Consider the following 18,696-nt stretch of genomic DNA (forward strand, 5'->3'; position numbering starts at 1 on the left):
TTGGTTTTGGTCCCTGTAAAACCATCCACCTTTCTATGTATGCCAATGTGAAACTGTGGTGCAACATGCATTTTTTCGGGGAGAACATCTTTGTTATTGGACATCCATGTTATGGTTAATTGACACCTGTCAAAACAAGGTATCCGCTGACCAGTATCATGTGCCCATATCACAGGCTCAAGTTTAAAGCTCATCGAGGTCAGCTGTTTTTTTTTTAAGTTGATCCCTGACCAGGTACTGGAATTTGATTGGACTGCAGGCTCAAGCCAGGTTAACTTATTGCAAGAATAAAATTAACACAGGATCTGCACTTTTATAGGCTTGGCTAAATCTATATATTAGTTATAATTATACGGTTATAGCCCGGTATTTCTTTTACTGGTACATGTACTTTCCAAGTTATTCAAAATTTGTTATGTATCACTACTGACTTGTTGGCAAATAAAGCCAAAGCATGAATAAGTAAAATTAATCTTTGTTTTTAATTTTATTCATTTCAGGAAAGAAATTGTCTCAGTATATCTTCAAACCTATGATACTATTTCCCAGGTAAAATAATATTGAAAGCAATATTACTGACATTTCTAGCCTGTAGAGCAGGCATATTTTGATTGGGAAAGGAAGGGAAAGGAACTTTATTAAGTGTCTATTCGTTCTAGTGCTGGAGCACTAATTGGTGACACTGTAAACTGAAGTTGACAATTAACGCAAATCAAGTCAAATGTTGGTTTTTGAGGAGAGGGGAAAACCGGAGTAAAACTTCTTGGTGCAGATTAGAGAACCAACAAACTCAACCCACATATGACGCCAAGTCTGCGAACCGAACCCAGGGCACATTGGTGGGAGGCGAGTGCTCTCACCACTACGCCAGCCCTGCAAAATAATTTACTGACCACCATATATGCATCTTGGATAGTAAAAGTGATGGAGAGAGCTGCTCTGGGAAGGGTGAAAAAATGTTCCAGGGAAGAGGAAGATCAACTTTCACCAGTGCCAACCCTGCTCTGCTTTCAAAATGGTGGACTTACGTTGAAAACCTTTAAGTCTTTAACAAGCCTTTGCTGCCAACAAAACGCTGGCTCTGCAAGCTATGACTTTTTTTCTTTAGTTACATTATCATTTAATTGGCATTTGAACATGATTGTTTGAAATTGCCCAACTCATTAAATTTTGTGTCATTCAAGTGAATATTCACAAAGGTGGCGCAGCCATTTTTGATACAGCTGTTCTAAAACACCGGTCACATTCCAGTGACCTGTGACATGTGACCTGTGTTTTAGACCTGCCGCTTTTGACAGCATGTCTTATTACACCACAAATCATTACATTAAACTTAATGGCCTTTTAGAATCAGAAGAATAAGTTTTCAAGGCTGGTTTAGATTGAAGTTTGATACACCAGTACTTGTTTCTAATGACTGGTGTATTGAAAACAATCCAATCAGGGAAGTACTTGTACTGTTTCCTTTGGGATGGTTCCTTTAAAAACATTATTTAATTAATTAACAGAAATAAATTTAGGTCGTATTCTATTGGGATCAACCTTTTTAAGTTGGTTGGGTTTTTTTGTGTTCTATTGGGGAAAAAACGTTTCGGTTGGTTTGGTTGATCAACTTTTTCAGCCGTCATTAAAGTAGGTTGAAAAGGCATGGTCAGTGACCGCTGTCATTTCGGCAGGCTTTTTAAAGTCTGCCGTGGGCTACTGCTGTTGTTGATGCTCACAACAAAAAAGGGAGAGTTACTTGTGCTTGACACACACATTGGATATGGAAGAAGTAGCAGAATTAAGAAGCATACAAATCAGCGAAAATGCAGTTAATCCCTAGAGTTTGTTATCAGATTCATATGCTGTCATCAAAAGGGGCGACATCACAGAAACCAGCTGCCATGTTGTTTTCCCTGAACTTGTGAATGCAGAGAAGTCTGGTAATGCCTGTTCCCGGGAACCAGTGTGTTTCATCGGAAAACAGTTGGAAAAGTGTTCTACTAAGAAACCTCAACTGCTTCAACCTAAACCAGTTATGGTTGATCCCAAAGGAACACGACCTTAGTGTTTATCCCAGGGTGGCAGTTAACATTTTAGGATGTAACTGTGACTTTTATTGCAGATTAGAGCAGTTAATCAAGTAAAATGAAACAGTAATTTGCCTTTTAATTAGGTTTCTCTGATATTTACTTCAAAGAACTGTCACAAAACAACAATTTTTCTTCTTTTTTTGCTAGCCTCAAACCTGAGGTTGTAGTAAAAAATCAGGAGATTGTCATATCCTTTGCTAAGGAAAGTGGCAAAAAGATCATAGATCCAGGTAACTTCATATGCTGTTCTCTTTTCTACATGCTGACAATAGACTGCATGAGTAGCATCATAAAAAAATGCACTCTATGTTGTTTACTTGGTATGTTATATTATTGGATCTGATTTTTTAAGAAACGCTTTGCTGATATACCAGCACTCTACTTATTTATGAAGCACTCGCTCCGACGGCACAAAATCAGTACCAGAACTGTTCTTATACTAAAGGAAAGAAAAATGACAAGCAGCTACTAAATGCTTTGGGAAATGTACTTCATAGGTGATTTTAGAAGCTACTAACTTCAGGGATCAATAAATGGCAAAACAATATTACAACACTGGAAGGAAGGGCAAACAACCCCTTCCCCCCCCCCCCCCCCAAAAAAAAAAAAAAAAAAAAAAAAAAAAAAAAAAAAAAAAAAACAAAAAAAACAAACAAAACAAAAAAAAACTAAAAAAGAGAGACTGTGTGCAGAAACACCCCTAATTAGCCGGATGCAGATTTCAATAAGCGTCACAAAGTGTTCCCTTTCTCTTTCCCCTTCTTCAACATCACTTATGTCTCGCAATTATACAGACAATAGGCCATTTCCGAGTTCACGTGCCTCCTCTTCAAAGCCAGTCTAAGTGTTAAGTTTTTCTTATGAAAATTAGTTTTCATTCATATGACTGTAAAGTAGAACTAATTACCATCGCAAAAACTTCGCGCTTAGACTCGCTTTGAAAAGGAGGCAGACATGAACTCAGAAATGGCCTATTAACGTCACAATGTGTCCCCCAAAGTGCTGTTCCTCAAATGAGGATAAGCATCTGCATTCATTTGTCCAAAGCTAAAAATAACGCTAATCTTTACCCTTACCTTATTGTTGGAAATAGGTAGCATATCCTTACACTTACAGGGATATGTCAAAATTGGGTGTGCATCTTAAGTATAATTATTTCTGGACATAAGTGAAAGTGACAGGCTTGTAACGAAATAAAAAGACCAGAGAAAACTATTTAGATTCATAATGAACTAAGAGGTGTTGGCATGAACAAAGACAAACACCAAAAAGGTTCTTCAAACTCATTCATTATGTTTCACCTGTGAATTTATGACTATTTTCAGGACCATTGTATTTGAAGTGTTGTGAGATTCTTGAGGTTTTACACACGTTTTTTGATGGAGCAAACATTAAGGAGGAAAATGTCAAGTCCAGAGATGACATTGTGTCAAGTTCTGAACTCTTTGCCAAACTTGGTGAGTTAAAAAACTGTTTTAATTGATAAATTTATTTTCAAATTTATGCTACACTTACACACCAGACCAATTGAACTACAACACATTTTTTTTACAATAGAAAGCTTTATTTCAATACCACATAACACATACATCTCATAATACACTATCCTTATTACACTTTGTCAAGTAATTCTGTATTTCAAAAAGTGTAACTGAAGTACAACACTGATACTGGAGCTGATTTGAAGTTGAGGCTAAAGCTGAATCTGAGATTGATGTGTATAATGTGATTGTTGTGCAATTCAAAGTGAGGGTGATACTAGAGCTGACTAGAAATTGTGGCATAAGCTGAGTCTGAGATTGAGGCAGATAATGAAGCTTGAAATTGAGGCAGATAATGAGACTCGTGAGATTCAAACTAAGGCTGAGTGTAAGATTGAAGCCAATACTGGGGCCCAATTGAATTGAGGCTAGTACTGAGTCTGAGAGAAGATTGGGGTTATTCTGAGGGTAATGTCCAAGAGGAAGTAAACAACCCAGCCATGTCCTGTTCAAAATATTGTTTGGAGAGGCTAGTTATAAATTAAAACAAGATTTATTCATGAAGAAGTCTTACTTCAGATGTTGACCACGAAGTGGTCTGATGAGAATGCCACTCTTAATACATAGGATGCCTAAAAGTCTGTTTTCTATTACTTGTCAGCTTGAATAGTAATATATAGGTCCCATATCAGAGAGGCATACCTAAGAATTGGTTGAACAAGCAGTTTAAAATAGTGTGTTGTTTGGTGTTTACTGGAGGCAATAGTGTGTTAAACAAACTATGCATTTCAAACAGGTACTTTTGTGTGGCCAATTCTGTCTGAAAATATTATCAACGAATGTCTCAAGAGGGCAGTTCCTAACACAAGCGCACAGGTAATTTGAAAGTGCAATGTTCTTTGGGTACAATCCTCATGACCTTAAGGAGGGGCACATTGGGGGCTGCCCAATACTGCATTTCCACGCCAAAAATTGGCAAATACCGAATTACCGCTTTCAAAAACAGTTAAATACCAAAATCAAAATGTTCTACATTTTCTTCCCCATGCTGCTCTGCATGAGTGGATTGCCAGTACAGCAAATGATTGTTAAAACGAATTGCGCTTGTAAAGCGTGATCCCGCACTAAGGAGGAGTGCGGTAGAGTTTTCAATTTCTTTCCCCCTGGAGAAACCAGAAGTCTGATAATTTGGTGACGTAATTTCTGCACCGAATACCGTCAACCAAAACATACGAGAACCGCTTTCCGTAAGGTTTGATCATACCGCAATTCCTAACTTTTTGGACTACAATTTCCAAAATATCGCGCTAAAAATTAACGGATACTGCATTTTTGCAGACCCCAATGTCCCCCTCCTTAAGACACTGTTACACCAGTGAACTGAACTTATCATAAATGGACTGGGATAATCTTTAACCATTGGAGATCAGAAAATTCTCTACTCACTGTTTGAAATTCTCCAACTGAATTTTTCCTAAAGTGACCAATAACATATTATTGCTCTGTAGTTTCTCCTGTTCTAGTATTTTGTGTTTTCTTGAAACTCTGACAATCCAGTTGTCTCTGGCCACGTTGGTCAGAAGAAGAATCAGATTAACAAACGACATGTAGGTTTGTGATCCTTGGAACTGAAATTGTAGCTTATGATGAATTCTGCTTGAGTATCTGTTCGTTTAGCCTTGAAAAACTTGGTTTCGATCACTTCAATGGTCATAAGCACTTACTCTGGCAGACTGTCAATAGCAAAAACCAGACTTAGATGCAGCCGTGGGCCTGGTTGTTCGAAAGCTGATTAACTTAATCCAGGATTGGTGTAAACTTTTGTTTCGTGTTTTCAACTTTTTGGTGAAAGTTTCTATAATTGCTTTTTTTTTTTTCAAGATTGACTTCTTCTTAATTGTTAAGTGTTGCCAAATATCAGCATTGAACAACTTTTAATCTGGGATTAGCGTTAATCAGCTTTTGTACAACAGGACCTTGACTTCTCTTGAGAAATACCTTTTACTATACAAGTTCGAGGTCCGTACTGTAAGCTTCAGGCTTAATTGGACCATAAATCAACGAGGAAAAAAACGAGGATCCGAAATATGGACCGAGAAAACGAGGTTAGTGAGATATTTATTATGTATATCTCTGAGGTAATCACGGATGCAGGAAAGGAAACTACCGTAGTCGAAGTCAAGCAGAATTCTAGGTTCAACTGCTGTCTTTTTGAAATAGTTGCTTGCAAGACTCAAACAGTTTTACAAATTTATGTAAGATAAATGACAGAAAAAACTTGCTAAACAATGTGTGATCAAAATTTCAAATTTAGCTGGCCATACTGTACAAAAACACCCGATGATTTAGCCAATCACAGCATGTACACATACTATACAATAAAAGGCAATATAATTATATTTGACAAGGTTGTCACTTAAAAGGTTGTATGGTATAATTGGTACTGTACTCAGCGTTTTTCCTTTTTTTATGTCTTTGTACATTTAGTTAGAAAAATATCAAGATGTTATCAAGGACACAGAGGATTTTGAGGCAAAACTAGTGTCTTTAGGTGAGTGTCAACACTCAAAATTAGTTCATGGCCTGGATGGCTGTATGTATCTTCTTTAGCAACAACATCTGATGAATTAAGCCATCTAGTATTATAAAAGTATCAATAATAAAAATCTCGTGTGATTCTTTTACCATACATTGCTTAAATTAATATATTAATCAAGTCATATTATATTTGTGGCTTAAAAATGACATGGTGACCTTGGAAGCATTGTGTAAGATGTCTTTTGCTAATTTTGTTTCTAAATTATTTATCATGACAATTAAGCCTAAGTAGAATTCAAGCAAGGATGCAAGAATCTAGCATTTGTTTCTTTTGATGATTCTGTTTCTTGTACTATTTAAGGTTTCATACCAGAAGGAACTCGGGATTTGACCTCATACGTCAAAGATGTTGGAATACACTTCGGAAACAAGAAGGTGCTTAGGTCATTATTATATTAAATTAATTTATATGTAGCAAATCCTTTGAGGGAACTCTTGGAAGGAGAAGGGATATGCTATTGTGCCTATGATTTTAGTCTGAACACTTATGATAGTTTGCTAGGAGAAACCATTACTTAGGCTGTTTTCCTGTGGCTCTTTTTCTGGAGAAATGGGAGGGTGTGCCATAGTTTGAAGTCTTGTCTTTGTGGTTTTAGTGTCAAGATCTTCTGGTTGCTGCACGTGACCTGATGAAAGATGATATACTTAACACTGTACAAGTGGACAGTAGCAGAGACAAAGCAGTGCTTGTTAATCTGGGAGATATAGAGAAGGCCTTACAAGGCAAGCATGGTTCAAAGGTACAAAATAAATAAAATTGTGGTTTGAAGGACTTTGTCCAAACACGATATATTAATTTTACATGCAGCCTAGTCTGCTCTAATGTCCACTGGCAGAAATGCAGTTAATCAAATGCGACATGGAGTGTTCAATGGCATGAACCCTGAGCTACCTATGTGGACCATTAATTGCTTATTTCTGTAGAAAGATACATGTAATGGACACTGCACTTTGTGTTTATGTATAAGGGTCCATTTGTTTGTTAAATGTTCACTTCTCTCCATTGATTTTTTTTACCAATTTTATGCTGAGCTTATAAGATAAGAATTTTATTTAATAAATGTCATAAGTACTTTTAAAATTAGCAAGACTGCTTATTGGGGATGTTAAAGTATTAGTTACTTACTATTAATAATAATTTATTATAATCATGAAATAAAATATGATAAAAGTTGAGTAAAATGACAAGCTGAACAACAGAGAAAAAACTTAATATTGCATACATTTACATTTTTAAGATACTTTTTTTTTCCTGACTCATAAACATGTTCTCTGAATTTGTATGCCCATTTTAATTTTGGTGAATGGTTTTCTTTTGTTCAGTATGAGCCTGTACAGAAAGATGCTGGTAGCAATATGAACAAGCTCACATTTTGTCTCCCAGCTTGTCGCATTGGTGAAAGCACAGAAAAGTTAATGACTCTAGCATACAAAACTCTTATTGAAGCAACACAATCTACTCCAAAATGGTATGCACCATACATGTGGGTAGTTCTTAACAAAATAATATGGCAAGCCCCAGTTGTTCAAATAGTGGATAGGGCTATCCAGTGGATAAGTCATAACAGAACCAATTTCGCTATCCAAGGGACTGTGATTTATTCAGTTGATAATGTTATCCACCTTTTGAACAGCTGGGGCCAGGTCTTGAAGGGGTATTGTCACTGCTGGAGTTTTAGTGGTTTTAGGTCTTCAATATAACTCATGCCCCTAGCATTCCTGACTTCTATGTGGAGAGTGATGATTTTTATCAGGATGAGCTATCCAAATCAGACATTTTTGTTTTTGAAAAAGCCCTTAAAAATTGAAAAAAACTAGCTTTTTTTTTTTCAAATACCAATCTCTTTCCATTCTGTTCTATTCATCCTAAGCTTCAAATGACAAGGGTTTGGTTGTCGTCAGAAGAGCGAGAAGGGTTATTGTTGGACATTTTCGTAGTTGAAGCTGTAAAGATATAACATTTGGGTAAAATTTAAGAATCCGATCCCACCAACGCGTCGGCCAACACGTCGGCCAACGCGTCGGCCGACACACCACCGACACACGACCGACACGTCGGCCAACACACTACCGACACGTCGGCCGACACACTACCGACGCGTTGGCCGACACACTACCGACGCGTTGGCCGACACACTACCGACACGTTGTATGTTATAAGTTTAAACAGCGGCCAACGCGTCGGCCGACAGTCGGCCGACAGTCGGCCGACGCGTTGGCCGACGCGTGGGCCGACGCGTTGGTGGGATCGGATTCTTAAATTTTACCAACATTTGCATATGTATAGATTGAAAGCTTGCATACAAGTGAACACTCAGGCTTTGTGGGCATATTTCACATGACTCCTTAGCGACATTGACCAATGGCAAAATAGAATTAACTTCACTGCAGTAATATTTATGGTACTTGATAACTAAACTGTGACTATAAGCTAAATATGGTTTAGTTTTCATCAATTGACAATTTGAAGTGGTTTTCTAGTCTTTCAAGTATGGCTATTTAAATATCATGGCATTGTTAAACGTTGGCTGCTATAAAACCAGCTAAAAAGTACACAATTCATGTAGGAAGTAAAGGACAACTTCTTTGTCCAATACAAAGCTCCTAACAGCAGTCTGTCTTTTTGTAAAATGTTGTTTGTTATTGCCGTTGTTTTTATGAACCTTTGTCGCTTTTAAAATTTCTTTTAAGAATTCTATCACTAAAATAATCTTATTTTGACTTTTTCATCTTTTCAGTGCTATCCAGTTGTTTTACACTGTACGCAACATGTTCGAGTTGTACTGTAATGTGGTTCCAACTTATCACAAACAGCGTTTGGTAAGGTATACTGGTACCTCTTAAAACAAACATCTTGCTTTGCCTCAAGTTTGTAAATGTGTTGCCTCTTACATGTACATTGTATTTACATTACTTCTGTTTCAGGCAACTTTGCCGCAGTTGGCAGCCTTGCATCATAACAACTGCATGTATATTGCCCACCACCTTTTAACTCTGGGCCATCAATTCAGGCCTAAACTTCCTGAGCCCCTCAATCAGGGGGTTGCTTCATTTGTGGATTTGGTGCCAGTTATGCGACAAATGGGAGAGAAATGTTTCCTGGAGCAACTGGTATGTAAGTGCCTTCTGCTTCAGTAGCTTTTGAAGGACATGGTTGGCTTAAGGTGGGAATATGTAAATAGCCCTCAGTGTCTCAGGACTGTTATGTGCCAGACTTTTAAAAAAAAATCTTGGGGTGAGGTAGCCCTCTGCAAGCACTTATCGAGGGGGTGGGGGAGGAAATAAGGGTTAGGATTAAATCCATCACCTATTTTCTCACCTGCGAAAGTTGTCTTCACTGTGCAAAGTGAATTACCGGTATAACTTTTTTAGTAAAAACGAAAATCCTTAGGCTAGTATTTCATCAGTATCTGTAATAAAAGGTTTCAAAGTAATTTATGAAACGTGCTCCATTCAGGCTGAAAGAAAAACAACAACAACATGTCAAATAAAGGTAAAGGTAAAGTCACTTCTTATAAGCCAGAAGGCCCACCAGGCCGGCGCTTATCTCCGGTTTCTGTAGCATGAAGCGACTAGGAGTATTTTTACTCCCTCCTGAATGGGATGCTAGTCTATCCCAGGGTTACCCCCAGCATTAAATTCACCGGTACCTATTTATACACGTGGGTGGAGATAGGCACAGTGACAGTAAAGTGTCTTGCCCAAGAACACAAGACAATGTCCCTGGCCAGGACCCGAACCCTGACCACTTGATCTGGAGTCAAGCACACTGACCATGAGGCAACGCCTCCCACAAGATGTCAAATGACAGAGTTTAATTGTGTTATCACATGATAATGTATGAGAATAATATTAATATCTTATTATATCGCTCAGCGTGTACTGTGATTGGCAGTATTCTACAGTACAGCCCGCTAAATTTGAAATTTTGATAAAATATTCTCAAGAGTTTTTTCGTGTCATTTATGTCACATTTACTTGTAAAATCGTTTATTGTTGTTTACTGTTATTGTCTTCTGTCTTAAGAAAAAACAACAGTTCCATTTATTGGAGCTGGTAAAAAACACAGAAGGCTTTGCTAATGTGCATGAGGATGCTAAAAACTTGCAAGTTGAAAGAACAATGAAGCAGGTAAAGTTGTTGTCTTTACTCACAAAATTTATGTCACTTGCGCATGTCAACAGTTACTGTCTGTTATCTTATTGGTTTGCATATGATCATTCCATTGTTTTTATAAGCTTTTGACATTTGAGTTTACAAACATGTTAGTTAATTACTCTGACTTCTCTTGAAGACTATCTACAGTACAAAACAATGAAGACTCCTGCATTATATGTAACGGTGAAATTAAGACTTCATTGACAGTTTTCTAACATGTTGACCTTTGTTTTTCCAGATTCTTCACCTTTTGACTTATCTTGGCAAAGTGTGGAATGGTATTTTACCAATGAACATATATTGTCAGTCTCTGGGTGCATTGTTTGATGATGTTATTCAACAAATAGCATGGGAGGTACTTCAGCTTGAGGTGAAAACTACTTTCAATGTTTATTGCTCTTTTACTCTTTCTTCATTGCAGTCCTTACCTTTTGAAGTGTTTAGTGTATATGATTTTAGTCCGGTTTATTTTTCCCACATAAAAAAAATAGGCAGTGGTTATTCGTACAGGACCCATACACTGAGTCACTGACATATATTTGCTATTCATACACTAGTCTTAGAATGGTTATTACAGGTTCTAACCCAAACCTTCAACCACATACCCATGGAGTTAATGAAGGCTAACTGTTTCAAAATGGGTTCTTAGACTTAAATACGGTTTATCAGTGCTAGTTGAAATGGGTGCTCAGAGAAACACAAAGCAAGTCAGATGGCAGGTGACATCGAATGAAGGAGGCATTTCATGAAATTAAACAGGCATCAATTAACGCCGTTGTTTGATAGCTGAACTGTATACAGGAGAATTGAAGACGAGGCAAGACTTTAGAACTGAATGTTATTGAACCAGTAAGATTCCTGTATGAATTATAAATATACGTTGGTGTACAGGTCCCGTACGAAAAGCCACTTTGAAAAAAATAAATATGCAAATATTTACATACAAAAAAGGACAACAAATAACAAATTGGTGATTCCACTGGTGGCAAGGAGGCTTCAAAGCCAAGCAAAACGACTCATAAGTTGAACTTACAGGTTGACAATAGATATTACAATCGAAATACTTTGAACTAAATACATTACATACGTTAATGTTTTTCATTGAGTCTTTATATTTTGGTGGTACTTCAAGACCTCCAGCCTAAACTCTTAAAGGGAATCTCCACTTCTATAGAAAAAGCTTTAACCTATCGACTCTCAGGGGTTCCCCACTGACAAGTAAAATCGTCTGGCGTTAGGGTACTCTGGCCGGTTTCGGCCGGTTTGGATGTCAAATAATTAATTAATTAATTAACCACAGAAAATGTGTACAATCAAAGTTAGTCTTATGTTTCTCAAAGAGAGCATTAATTTTCCATCTGAAACAAATAAACTTCAGAAACGCTTGCTTTTGGTTTTTAATTTCGCAGAAGCAGCCATCTTCAACATTTTTTAAGTCAATGAAGTGTGACAAAAGTGAAATAATGTTGTGTGCTTGACTACAGATCATTTTTTTTTTTTTTCAAGTTTTAATCACTGAGTTGTCAAAAAGAGTTTCGTCTTATTCTGTTTTAAGGATATTAAATATGAAGAGGGGCAACACTTGCATTCACTGCTCTCCATACTTGTTCAGCGAGGATCAGAAATCTTTCAAATGACGCCAGAATCCGATGAAAGTGTTTGGGTAAGAAATGCTTAGGATTGTACACAAATTTATTCAGAGATTACTCTGGATAGGCTTAACCTTTCGGAAGATAAAATTAGATTTCTTAGCTTAAGACTCAACACAAGTATCAAGATGGCTACAAGCACATAAGAAAAAAAAAACAAAAACAATTTCCCTAGTGCAATAGTGAACCTAACAATTTTACGTTATCAGTCTTAGCGAAAGGTCCATGACATGGCAAATAGCTTGACTTCGGCATGGATGACTACATGCTGACAGAGACAAATTACAGCACTGGGAACTCCATGTCCTACCCTTCACAAACAATACGTGGGCTCTTGAACTCCCCACGGTGTTTGCAGCAACAGTTGTCAGGCAAGATCTACTATCAAAAGAATCTTCCTCTATAATGCACGAAATGCATTCCAAGGGTGCGTTCGATTGACCTTATTCCAGAATTATCAATAGGAATACATGGAATAGAAGTTAGAAATCCTTCGTTTTTACGGATATTCACATAAAAATTGTCAAACACCTGCCAAAATGCTATTTTAAACATTATCTTTACTGTCATTGTTGCTTCAAAATGTCAGATATACTGTTTTAAATCATCACTCCACGTATTCTTATTCTAGATTAGCGTCAATTGAATGCACCCCAAGAGGCCCAAGTTTCAAAAATTTGCTTGATTATGCCCTCTGACCCCTCTAGGGAGGGCATGCCTTCCTACTGAAAACTCTACTCCCCTTGTGGGGTTTCACAACTCACATACTCTTGGGAAATGCTCATTGTAAGGAGTATTTGTGTGCAATAATGTATCCCTTTGTTTTGTAGGACATCTCCACAGTTGTGCCTCACTGGACACGGTATAAAGAGCTGATAAGAATCTTAGAGGCCAGTTTACAAGAAGTTGGGGATCGTTGGGCAGATGGAAAGGTACAACACTAATATGCTGCTTAAAATAGCTGCAGCTCTCGTAAGGTAGAATCTAATTGGCCGATTACCCAAACCAAAAACAGAACTTTGTAACCTGAAACTGGTCTCATGGGAAACTCTGTCTTGTCGTCTCAGACAACTGCCAATTTCGAGCACTACAATAGTACCTGCTGCAACATCAAATGTAAGCTAACTTAGCTTGTTGTTCATTAGGTAGTCCTGTACCAACGTCCAAAATGCAGCAGGGTTTCCCTGCGTTAAGAGTGTGCTATATTTGTTTTAGGGTCCTCTGGCTCATGAATTCACCGCTCAGGAAGTTCGAGGGCTCGTCAGGGCTCTATTCCAGAACACAGACAGACGAGCTGCAGTATTGGCAAAGATTAAAGCTGTACAAGGATAGAAACATGAAGCAAAGATCAACTGGTGGACAAAATTAAAACACAGCTTTTTTCACATCAGTGCTCATTTGGGGGTACTGGTCTGGTTGCAAACAAAACTTCGCATCACCGATCAACTTGTCATCACGTTGTCTTTCTAGATAGCAGTTGGCGAATCTTCCTTGTAGCAATGACCAAAGTTTGAGAACTTCGTTCATTGCCCTATGGTAATCAAATGCTAAGAGGTAAAGGTGGCTCCCTCAAAGTTCACTCTTGGCAGACAGAGTACCTTTACGAATATTGTAAGGCCAAATGGACTGTTTGATTCCTGATAACACGGGCAGAATTAAAATATGGTGGCTAATTACAGTTGACCTTAAGATCATAATTATTCTGATGTTTTATTTTTCCCTGTGTGCCTTTCATTTTATTGCACTCAAATGCGATAATAAAAGTAAGTAAAGAAAGTAAGAAAGTAATGAAACCTTATTTACATATTTGTGCATCAACCTGTTACTTTGGTATATGAAGCGCGAGAACTTAAAGGTCAGTGTTCCTTAAGGGAGAGAACATGAAAAAAATACATGTATGGGCTAAAACTTTGTCACTACTGTCATAAGTTTTGCAAAAGAAATAATGTTACTTGGAAAATGTACTCCTTAAAGCAAGAGACAACTGGACAGGGGCAAAATTTTGACCCCCCTCCTGAAGTCGTGAAGCTAACACTAGAGGTCATGTGCAAAATTAGCCGAGAAGTTTGAGTCCTCAGAAAAAAAGTATGTACTTTGTCCTGTCGAAAAAGGGAAGAGCATCCTAGCTTTCAAAATTCTGTAATATACTCAACAGAATATGGTGAATGCATAGTGTCATATTCATGACAGTTGCTATGGGAACACAAAGATCGAGTAACTTTGTTGAGTATGTAATAAAAAATCGTATAAACTCGCTTAATATGCATTAATTTTAGAGATTTATGGTCACTTGTAATGTTTTGAAAGTTCTTGAATATAGCAAATAGGCTAACTCAATGTTGTGCCCAATTCAAATCTGCCAGAGTTGAGATTCTTTGTGTATTGTACAGTATTTCCATTATAATGAAGCATTGAGTTTTAAAATGATAGGGAAATACCTGGAACTAAACGTTTTATTCTCTAAGGGTTTGAATTGGGTACAACATTGAGTTAGCCACATTCAGTCTATCCATAAGGTTTTAAAGCACAACCTCATGACCTTGAAGCATTTAGCTCTCGTTCAGAGATGGGTTGTTTTTAGTTTAAAAATTTCCTTATTTGGATGTAACTTAGCTCGTGCAGCTTCAATCTTATTTTTGTCCATATTTGGACAAAATATTGGTGTCCTAAAACTCCCAGCTTTGTTCCAAGGAAAAGAGTTGCAAGTTACACACTTTAAGGTCAATGATGTGCTTCTGGTTTTAAGCAATAAAGAACCTGTTACGTCTGTTGTGTACAACTTACGTAGATAATGTCCTAGATAAAGTCCTTTTCTTACATTTTTGAAATTTAAAATTACATTACAGTTGGGTTATCTTACTTTAATAAGCTCTAAGTTATTATTGTGGTTTTGTGTTGCTCAAATAGAGCAGGAATTTAAAATTCAGCATTTTGAAACCCTTTCACAGTCACAGGCATATGCAGGGGTCATTGTTAAAGTTGCACACAATTTTTCGTATGGTGCAAGCCATGCATACAAATGTACGAGATTAAGGTTTACAATAAATAGTAATTATTCTCCAGGGTTAGCGTAGACTTTTGTTTCATGTTTTCACCTGTTCGGTGAAATTTTCTTTTGCTTATTTTGTTTTTCAAGATTGACAAGTTTCCAATGTAAAGTTTTGCAGAATATCGGTGTTAAACAGCATTTGAGAGTTGAGAAAAAACTCCTTGGTTAATTTTCAACATGGGATTAGCGTTAATCGGCTTTTGAACGAGTGAGCTGTGTCTAGTAGGCCTTCCAATTGAACAAACCACAAAAATACTGTTGTTACTTTATTAAAAGTTATTTTTTTAAAAAGGCGAATTCTTGACTTTCTTCAAAGAAATCTGTGATATCCACTTGAAGAAAGGACTCGCTGGCTCTTTGCTTCATCATCTGAAAACAAAATTAATGGATTAGCACGTCAAAATCATCTTTTTGTGCTATAGAAGTTATCTCACTGTATACTAAAACAACTATTCAACTCAGTGTCTGTGGCTTGTTGTAGATATTTACCTGGCCGCTATCCACCACTAGCCAACTGCCACTGACGTGAATAGCTGTTGGATAAACTTAAGCAGTAGGTTTGAGGTGCTAAAGTAAAGTGAAGGGCTGAAAACTGTCTAGACAGTAGAGAGTCGTTTTGAGAAACGACTCTTAAGGAGCCTATCAACTGAACAAACTTCTTCTTCTTTCTTCTTTTACACCAAAGATCTCTCAGGATTCGTAGACTCACTCTGATTCTGGATTATTCTTAATTCTCTTATCTCAGCAAGTCTAATAGCTTGCGATGGCTTCTTACGTGGCCACTCACAGATGTCGTTTACCCAACAAACTGTTTCACTTTATTTATTTCCCAAACTAATCGTCCCAAATATAGTGTTATTTATTCACTATGGAAGACAAGAGTTTGATCCATTGACTGAGCAATGAAGGAGAATGGGTTTGACACTGGGTTGATGTCACAAATTACTTCACATTGGTGTTTTCAAAGAACTATCACAATGCAAAGCACTCTCTGGCATCAACCAGGTACTAAATCCATTCCTCCTCTTCGTCGCACAGTCTTAGATCAAATTACGACTAGTTTTTCCACTTTTTACAAGCCTCTGAAACAGTGACTTTGAAGGAGAGAGATTAGTGATTCAAAGAACTGGTGTTAGATAACTGCAGAGAATTGTTGAGCGGAAAGTTTCTGGAGGTGGTAAAGTCCTTGAGCTTAACAATGCATGTGGCTAAACTGCCATACTTACGAGGTGCCGGAGGATCAAAGGAAGACGGGAGGGTCTTAGCATGCTCAATGAGTTTTTGTGTTAATGTGTGATCGCCAATCCCATACCTGTCAAAAACAAATGACATGCACTTCCTCAATTGTAACAACTGAACAGATAAATGCAAATCAATATTCAGATCACCATCTCAATAGAGCACATTGATGGCAGTAATGAAGCAGCTCTTGTAACCTGTTATTGTGTAATAACTTATTGTAAGCAGCCTCTATTGTTTTTAAGAATACACTGTCATTGTTTCAATTTCAATGTCAAGTCTCTTGTTTTTCGCTAGGGTATCAAGCTAATCACAAATTATACATTATGAGAGCTGCTACACGACTCATTGATCCTGAGTTCGCCTAAAATTCAATGCCCAATTACCAAAATATGGTCCATCCACCACTTGTGCAGCTGCCACCACACCTGATAAAATACCTGCAAAATTAATAATTAGCGATATCATCCTTTTAGAAAATCAGTGCATTAGGATAAGGTACAAAATTAATACTCTGTGTTTGCAATGGGTCAAGTCAGATGGGGCTCCTGAATTTCCTGAATTTTTAGATTTCACAGTTTTTTTTGTACAGAAGTACTCTACAATAATTATGCCCAATTAATAAGAGAATATAACCAACCTCGACTCACGTAAGGCATCAAAGTAAGGGAGTCAATCCCAGGTCACTTTGGTGCAAGGGAAATGCTCTCAACAGACTGTGTTCACCCCAAAATACACCAATATTAGTAAAGCAAAGGTAACGATTTGTTCAGCCCAAGACCAATGACAAGGATGTACAGCAACAACTTTTATCTTTCCCAAACAGCCCAAAACATATCGCAATGATGTGCCTGAGATCTCTACAGTGAATATCATTGTGTTGCCTTCACTAATCACATGTCTCTCACGTAAAAGAAATGTATGGCGGCCGATATGAACTCGTGGTGGTCTGAGTTTGTCCCGGTCTTATGTGAAACCCCCCCCCCCCCCCCCCAGATACACCTCAGCAAGATGGATGAAAACCAGATGTTTTGGGAAAGGAACAGATAATAATTTATAGAGTGCCATGTTGAGTGTTCCTAAACAATGAAACGGTGCCATGATGGTGTTCCTGACTACTCCTCCAGGAATTGAGTCCAAAAAGGGAATCTAACCTAAGATTTAGGTTACACTGAGTGGATGCCATAACCATTGAGGAACAACAACTGCTGAGCTGGGTTTTTCATCCAGGTTCTTAAACAAAGTGTCCCACAGGTAAACTGGCTTCATTCAGCATAATGTTACAGGGAAGTAACGATGGCCATTTGGCCTCTGGCCTGTTGGGATTCTTAAAGTTGTTCTGTTCAATGCTCGGAGATATTAGTTACTAAAGCTACTCCAAAAATCTGAGGGTAAATATCCATACTTACTATTTTTTCAGTACATTTGAAAGTGGGGGAGGGTGGGTGGGTTTTAGCATGGATCACAGAAGTGTGAGGGGGGGGGGGGGGAGAGGAGAGGTTTAGGAGAAGGCAACACTGTAGGAAAACAGTTGGGTGCCCCTCCCCTAATCTTTCACAAAGGTATATTTACATTACTCCATCACAACTCTTAATCATTGCATGATAATTGCATTTTTCATGAATCATCTTTCCCATGCATGGTCCCAGAAAACTAATGATCTTGCACCATTTAAACATACCAAGGGTTAATACGATTTGTTCCTCTTGACCTCCAAAATAGGCTGCTGAAATCTTGTTTTATTTTCCTCCACAAAGCGTCACTTGTTCCAAGACCCTGGATCAATGCAAAACAGTTTTGTGGCAAAGGGAGAATAACACAGGCAACATAATTTTTATAACTCAATTTGCTCACTTGTGCTAAGACTAGCCTCTTACTAACAGAGCACAAGGGCTGTACTGGGGAACATTGGTTATGGTCCTGAGCAAGCGAGGTTAGTAAGTTGCTTGTTATATAGCATCCTTTCTTTGAGGGATCAGACACTTCTCCACTTGGTGAATGTTTGTCATCTTGATCTTTCTAAAGCAAACTTTGAATGGTAACCTTTTAAATGTAAAACTAAATTCCGCTTACTGTAAAATTACTATTGTACTGTTGGGATGAAAAAACTAAAGTCCACTTTTTGTGTTTCACTAACCTTGAATTTCCCAGGTGAGAGAAGAAATAACGAAACAGACAGTTTCCATGGTAATGGTCTGTACTGTAAAATCCCAACCAAAAACTAGCCAATCAGCCTGACAATTACTTGCCATAATAATAAAGCAAAATATTGGACTCTTTACCCTTTACTCAGTTGCCAATGTTATCCTGTTCCGTCATTTTACGATGATTGTGTTTCACTGGCCCTGCAAAGCTCCTATACATGTATGGTGAGTGATCAATTAAAATTTAATATGCATTGCATTTTATTATAATTATGGCAAGCAATTCTCAGGCTAAATGGACCA

General features: G+C 37.6%; 2 protein-coding genes across 2 annotated transcripts in view; one reads left to right on the plus strand and one right to left on the minus strand.

The window, feature by feature from the left end:
- The window catches only part of LOC138049320 (centromere/kinetochore protein zw10 homolog), a 24,848-nt gene extending 9,547 nt beyond the window's left edge, over nucleotides 1-15,301 (plus strand). Inside the window, exons 9-23 of the mRNA XM_068895548.1 lie at nucleotides 501-549; nucleotides 2,223-2,305; nucleotides 3,401-3,532; nucleotides 4,353-4,432; nucleotides 6,044-6,107; nucleotides 6,456-6,529; nucleotides 6,751-6,894; nucleotides 7,478-7,623; nucleotides 8,893-8,974; nucleotides 9,080-9,265; nucleotides 10,181-10,285; nucleotides 10,551-10,682; nucleotides 11,868-11,975; nucleotides 12,792-12,893; nucleotides 13,177-15,301. Of these exons, the coding sequence (XP_068751649.1) occupies nucleotides 501-549; nucleotides 2,223-2,305; nucleotides 3,401-3,532; nucleotides 4,353-4,432; nucleotides 6,044-6,107; nucleotides 6,456-6,529; nucleotides 6,751-6,894; nucleotides 7,478-7,623; nucleotides 8,893-8,974; nucleotides 9,080-9,265; nucleotides 10,181-10,285; nucleotides 10,551-10,682; nucleotides 11,868-11,975; nucleotides 12,792-12,893; nucleotides 13,177-13,293 (1,604 nt within the window). The 3' untranslated portion in view covers nucleotides 13,294-15,301. The remainder of the gene's footprint in view (nucleotides 1-500; nucleotides 550-2,222; nucleotides 2,306-3,400; nucleotides 3,533-4,352; nucleotides 4,433-6,043; nucleotides 6,108-6,455; nucleotides 6,530-6,750; nucleotides 6,895-7,477; nucleotides 7,624-8,892; nucleotides 8,975-9,079; nucleotides 9,266-10,180; nucleotides 10,286-10,550; nucleotides 10,683-11,867; nucleotides 11,976-12,791; nucleotides 12,894-13,176) is intronic.
- LOC138049322 (N-acetylglutamate synthase, mitochondrial-like) overlaps nucleotides 13,661-18,696 on the minus strand; it is a 22,761-nt gene continuing 17,725 nt past the window's right edge. The window contains exons 11-14 of the mRNA XM_068895551.1: nucleotides 17,931-18,025; nucleotides 16,636-16,689; nucleotides 16,237-16,322; nucleotides 13,661-15,379 (exon numbers count right to left, since the gene is read on the minus strand). Coding sequence (XP_068751652.1) covers nucleotides 15,321-15,379; nucleotides 16,237-16,322; nucleotides 16,636-16,689; nucleotides 17,931-18,025 — 294 coding nt within the window. The 3' untranslated portion in view covers nucleotides 13,661-15,320. The remainder of the gene's footprint in view (nucleotides 15,380-16,236; nucleotides 16,323-16,635; nucleotides 16,690-17,930; nucleotides 18,026-18,696) is intronic.

Source organism: Montipora capricornis, chromosome 5, assembly GCF_036669925.1.
Source record: "Montipora capricornis isolate CH-2021 chromosome 5, ASM3666992v2, whole genome shotgun sequence".
NCBI lineage: Eukaryota > Metazoa > Cnidaria > Anthozoa > Scleractinia > Acroporidae > Montipora > Montipora capricornis.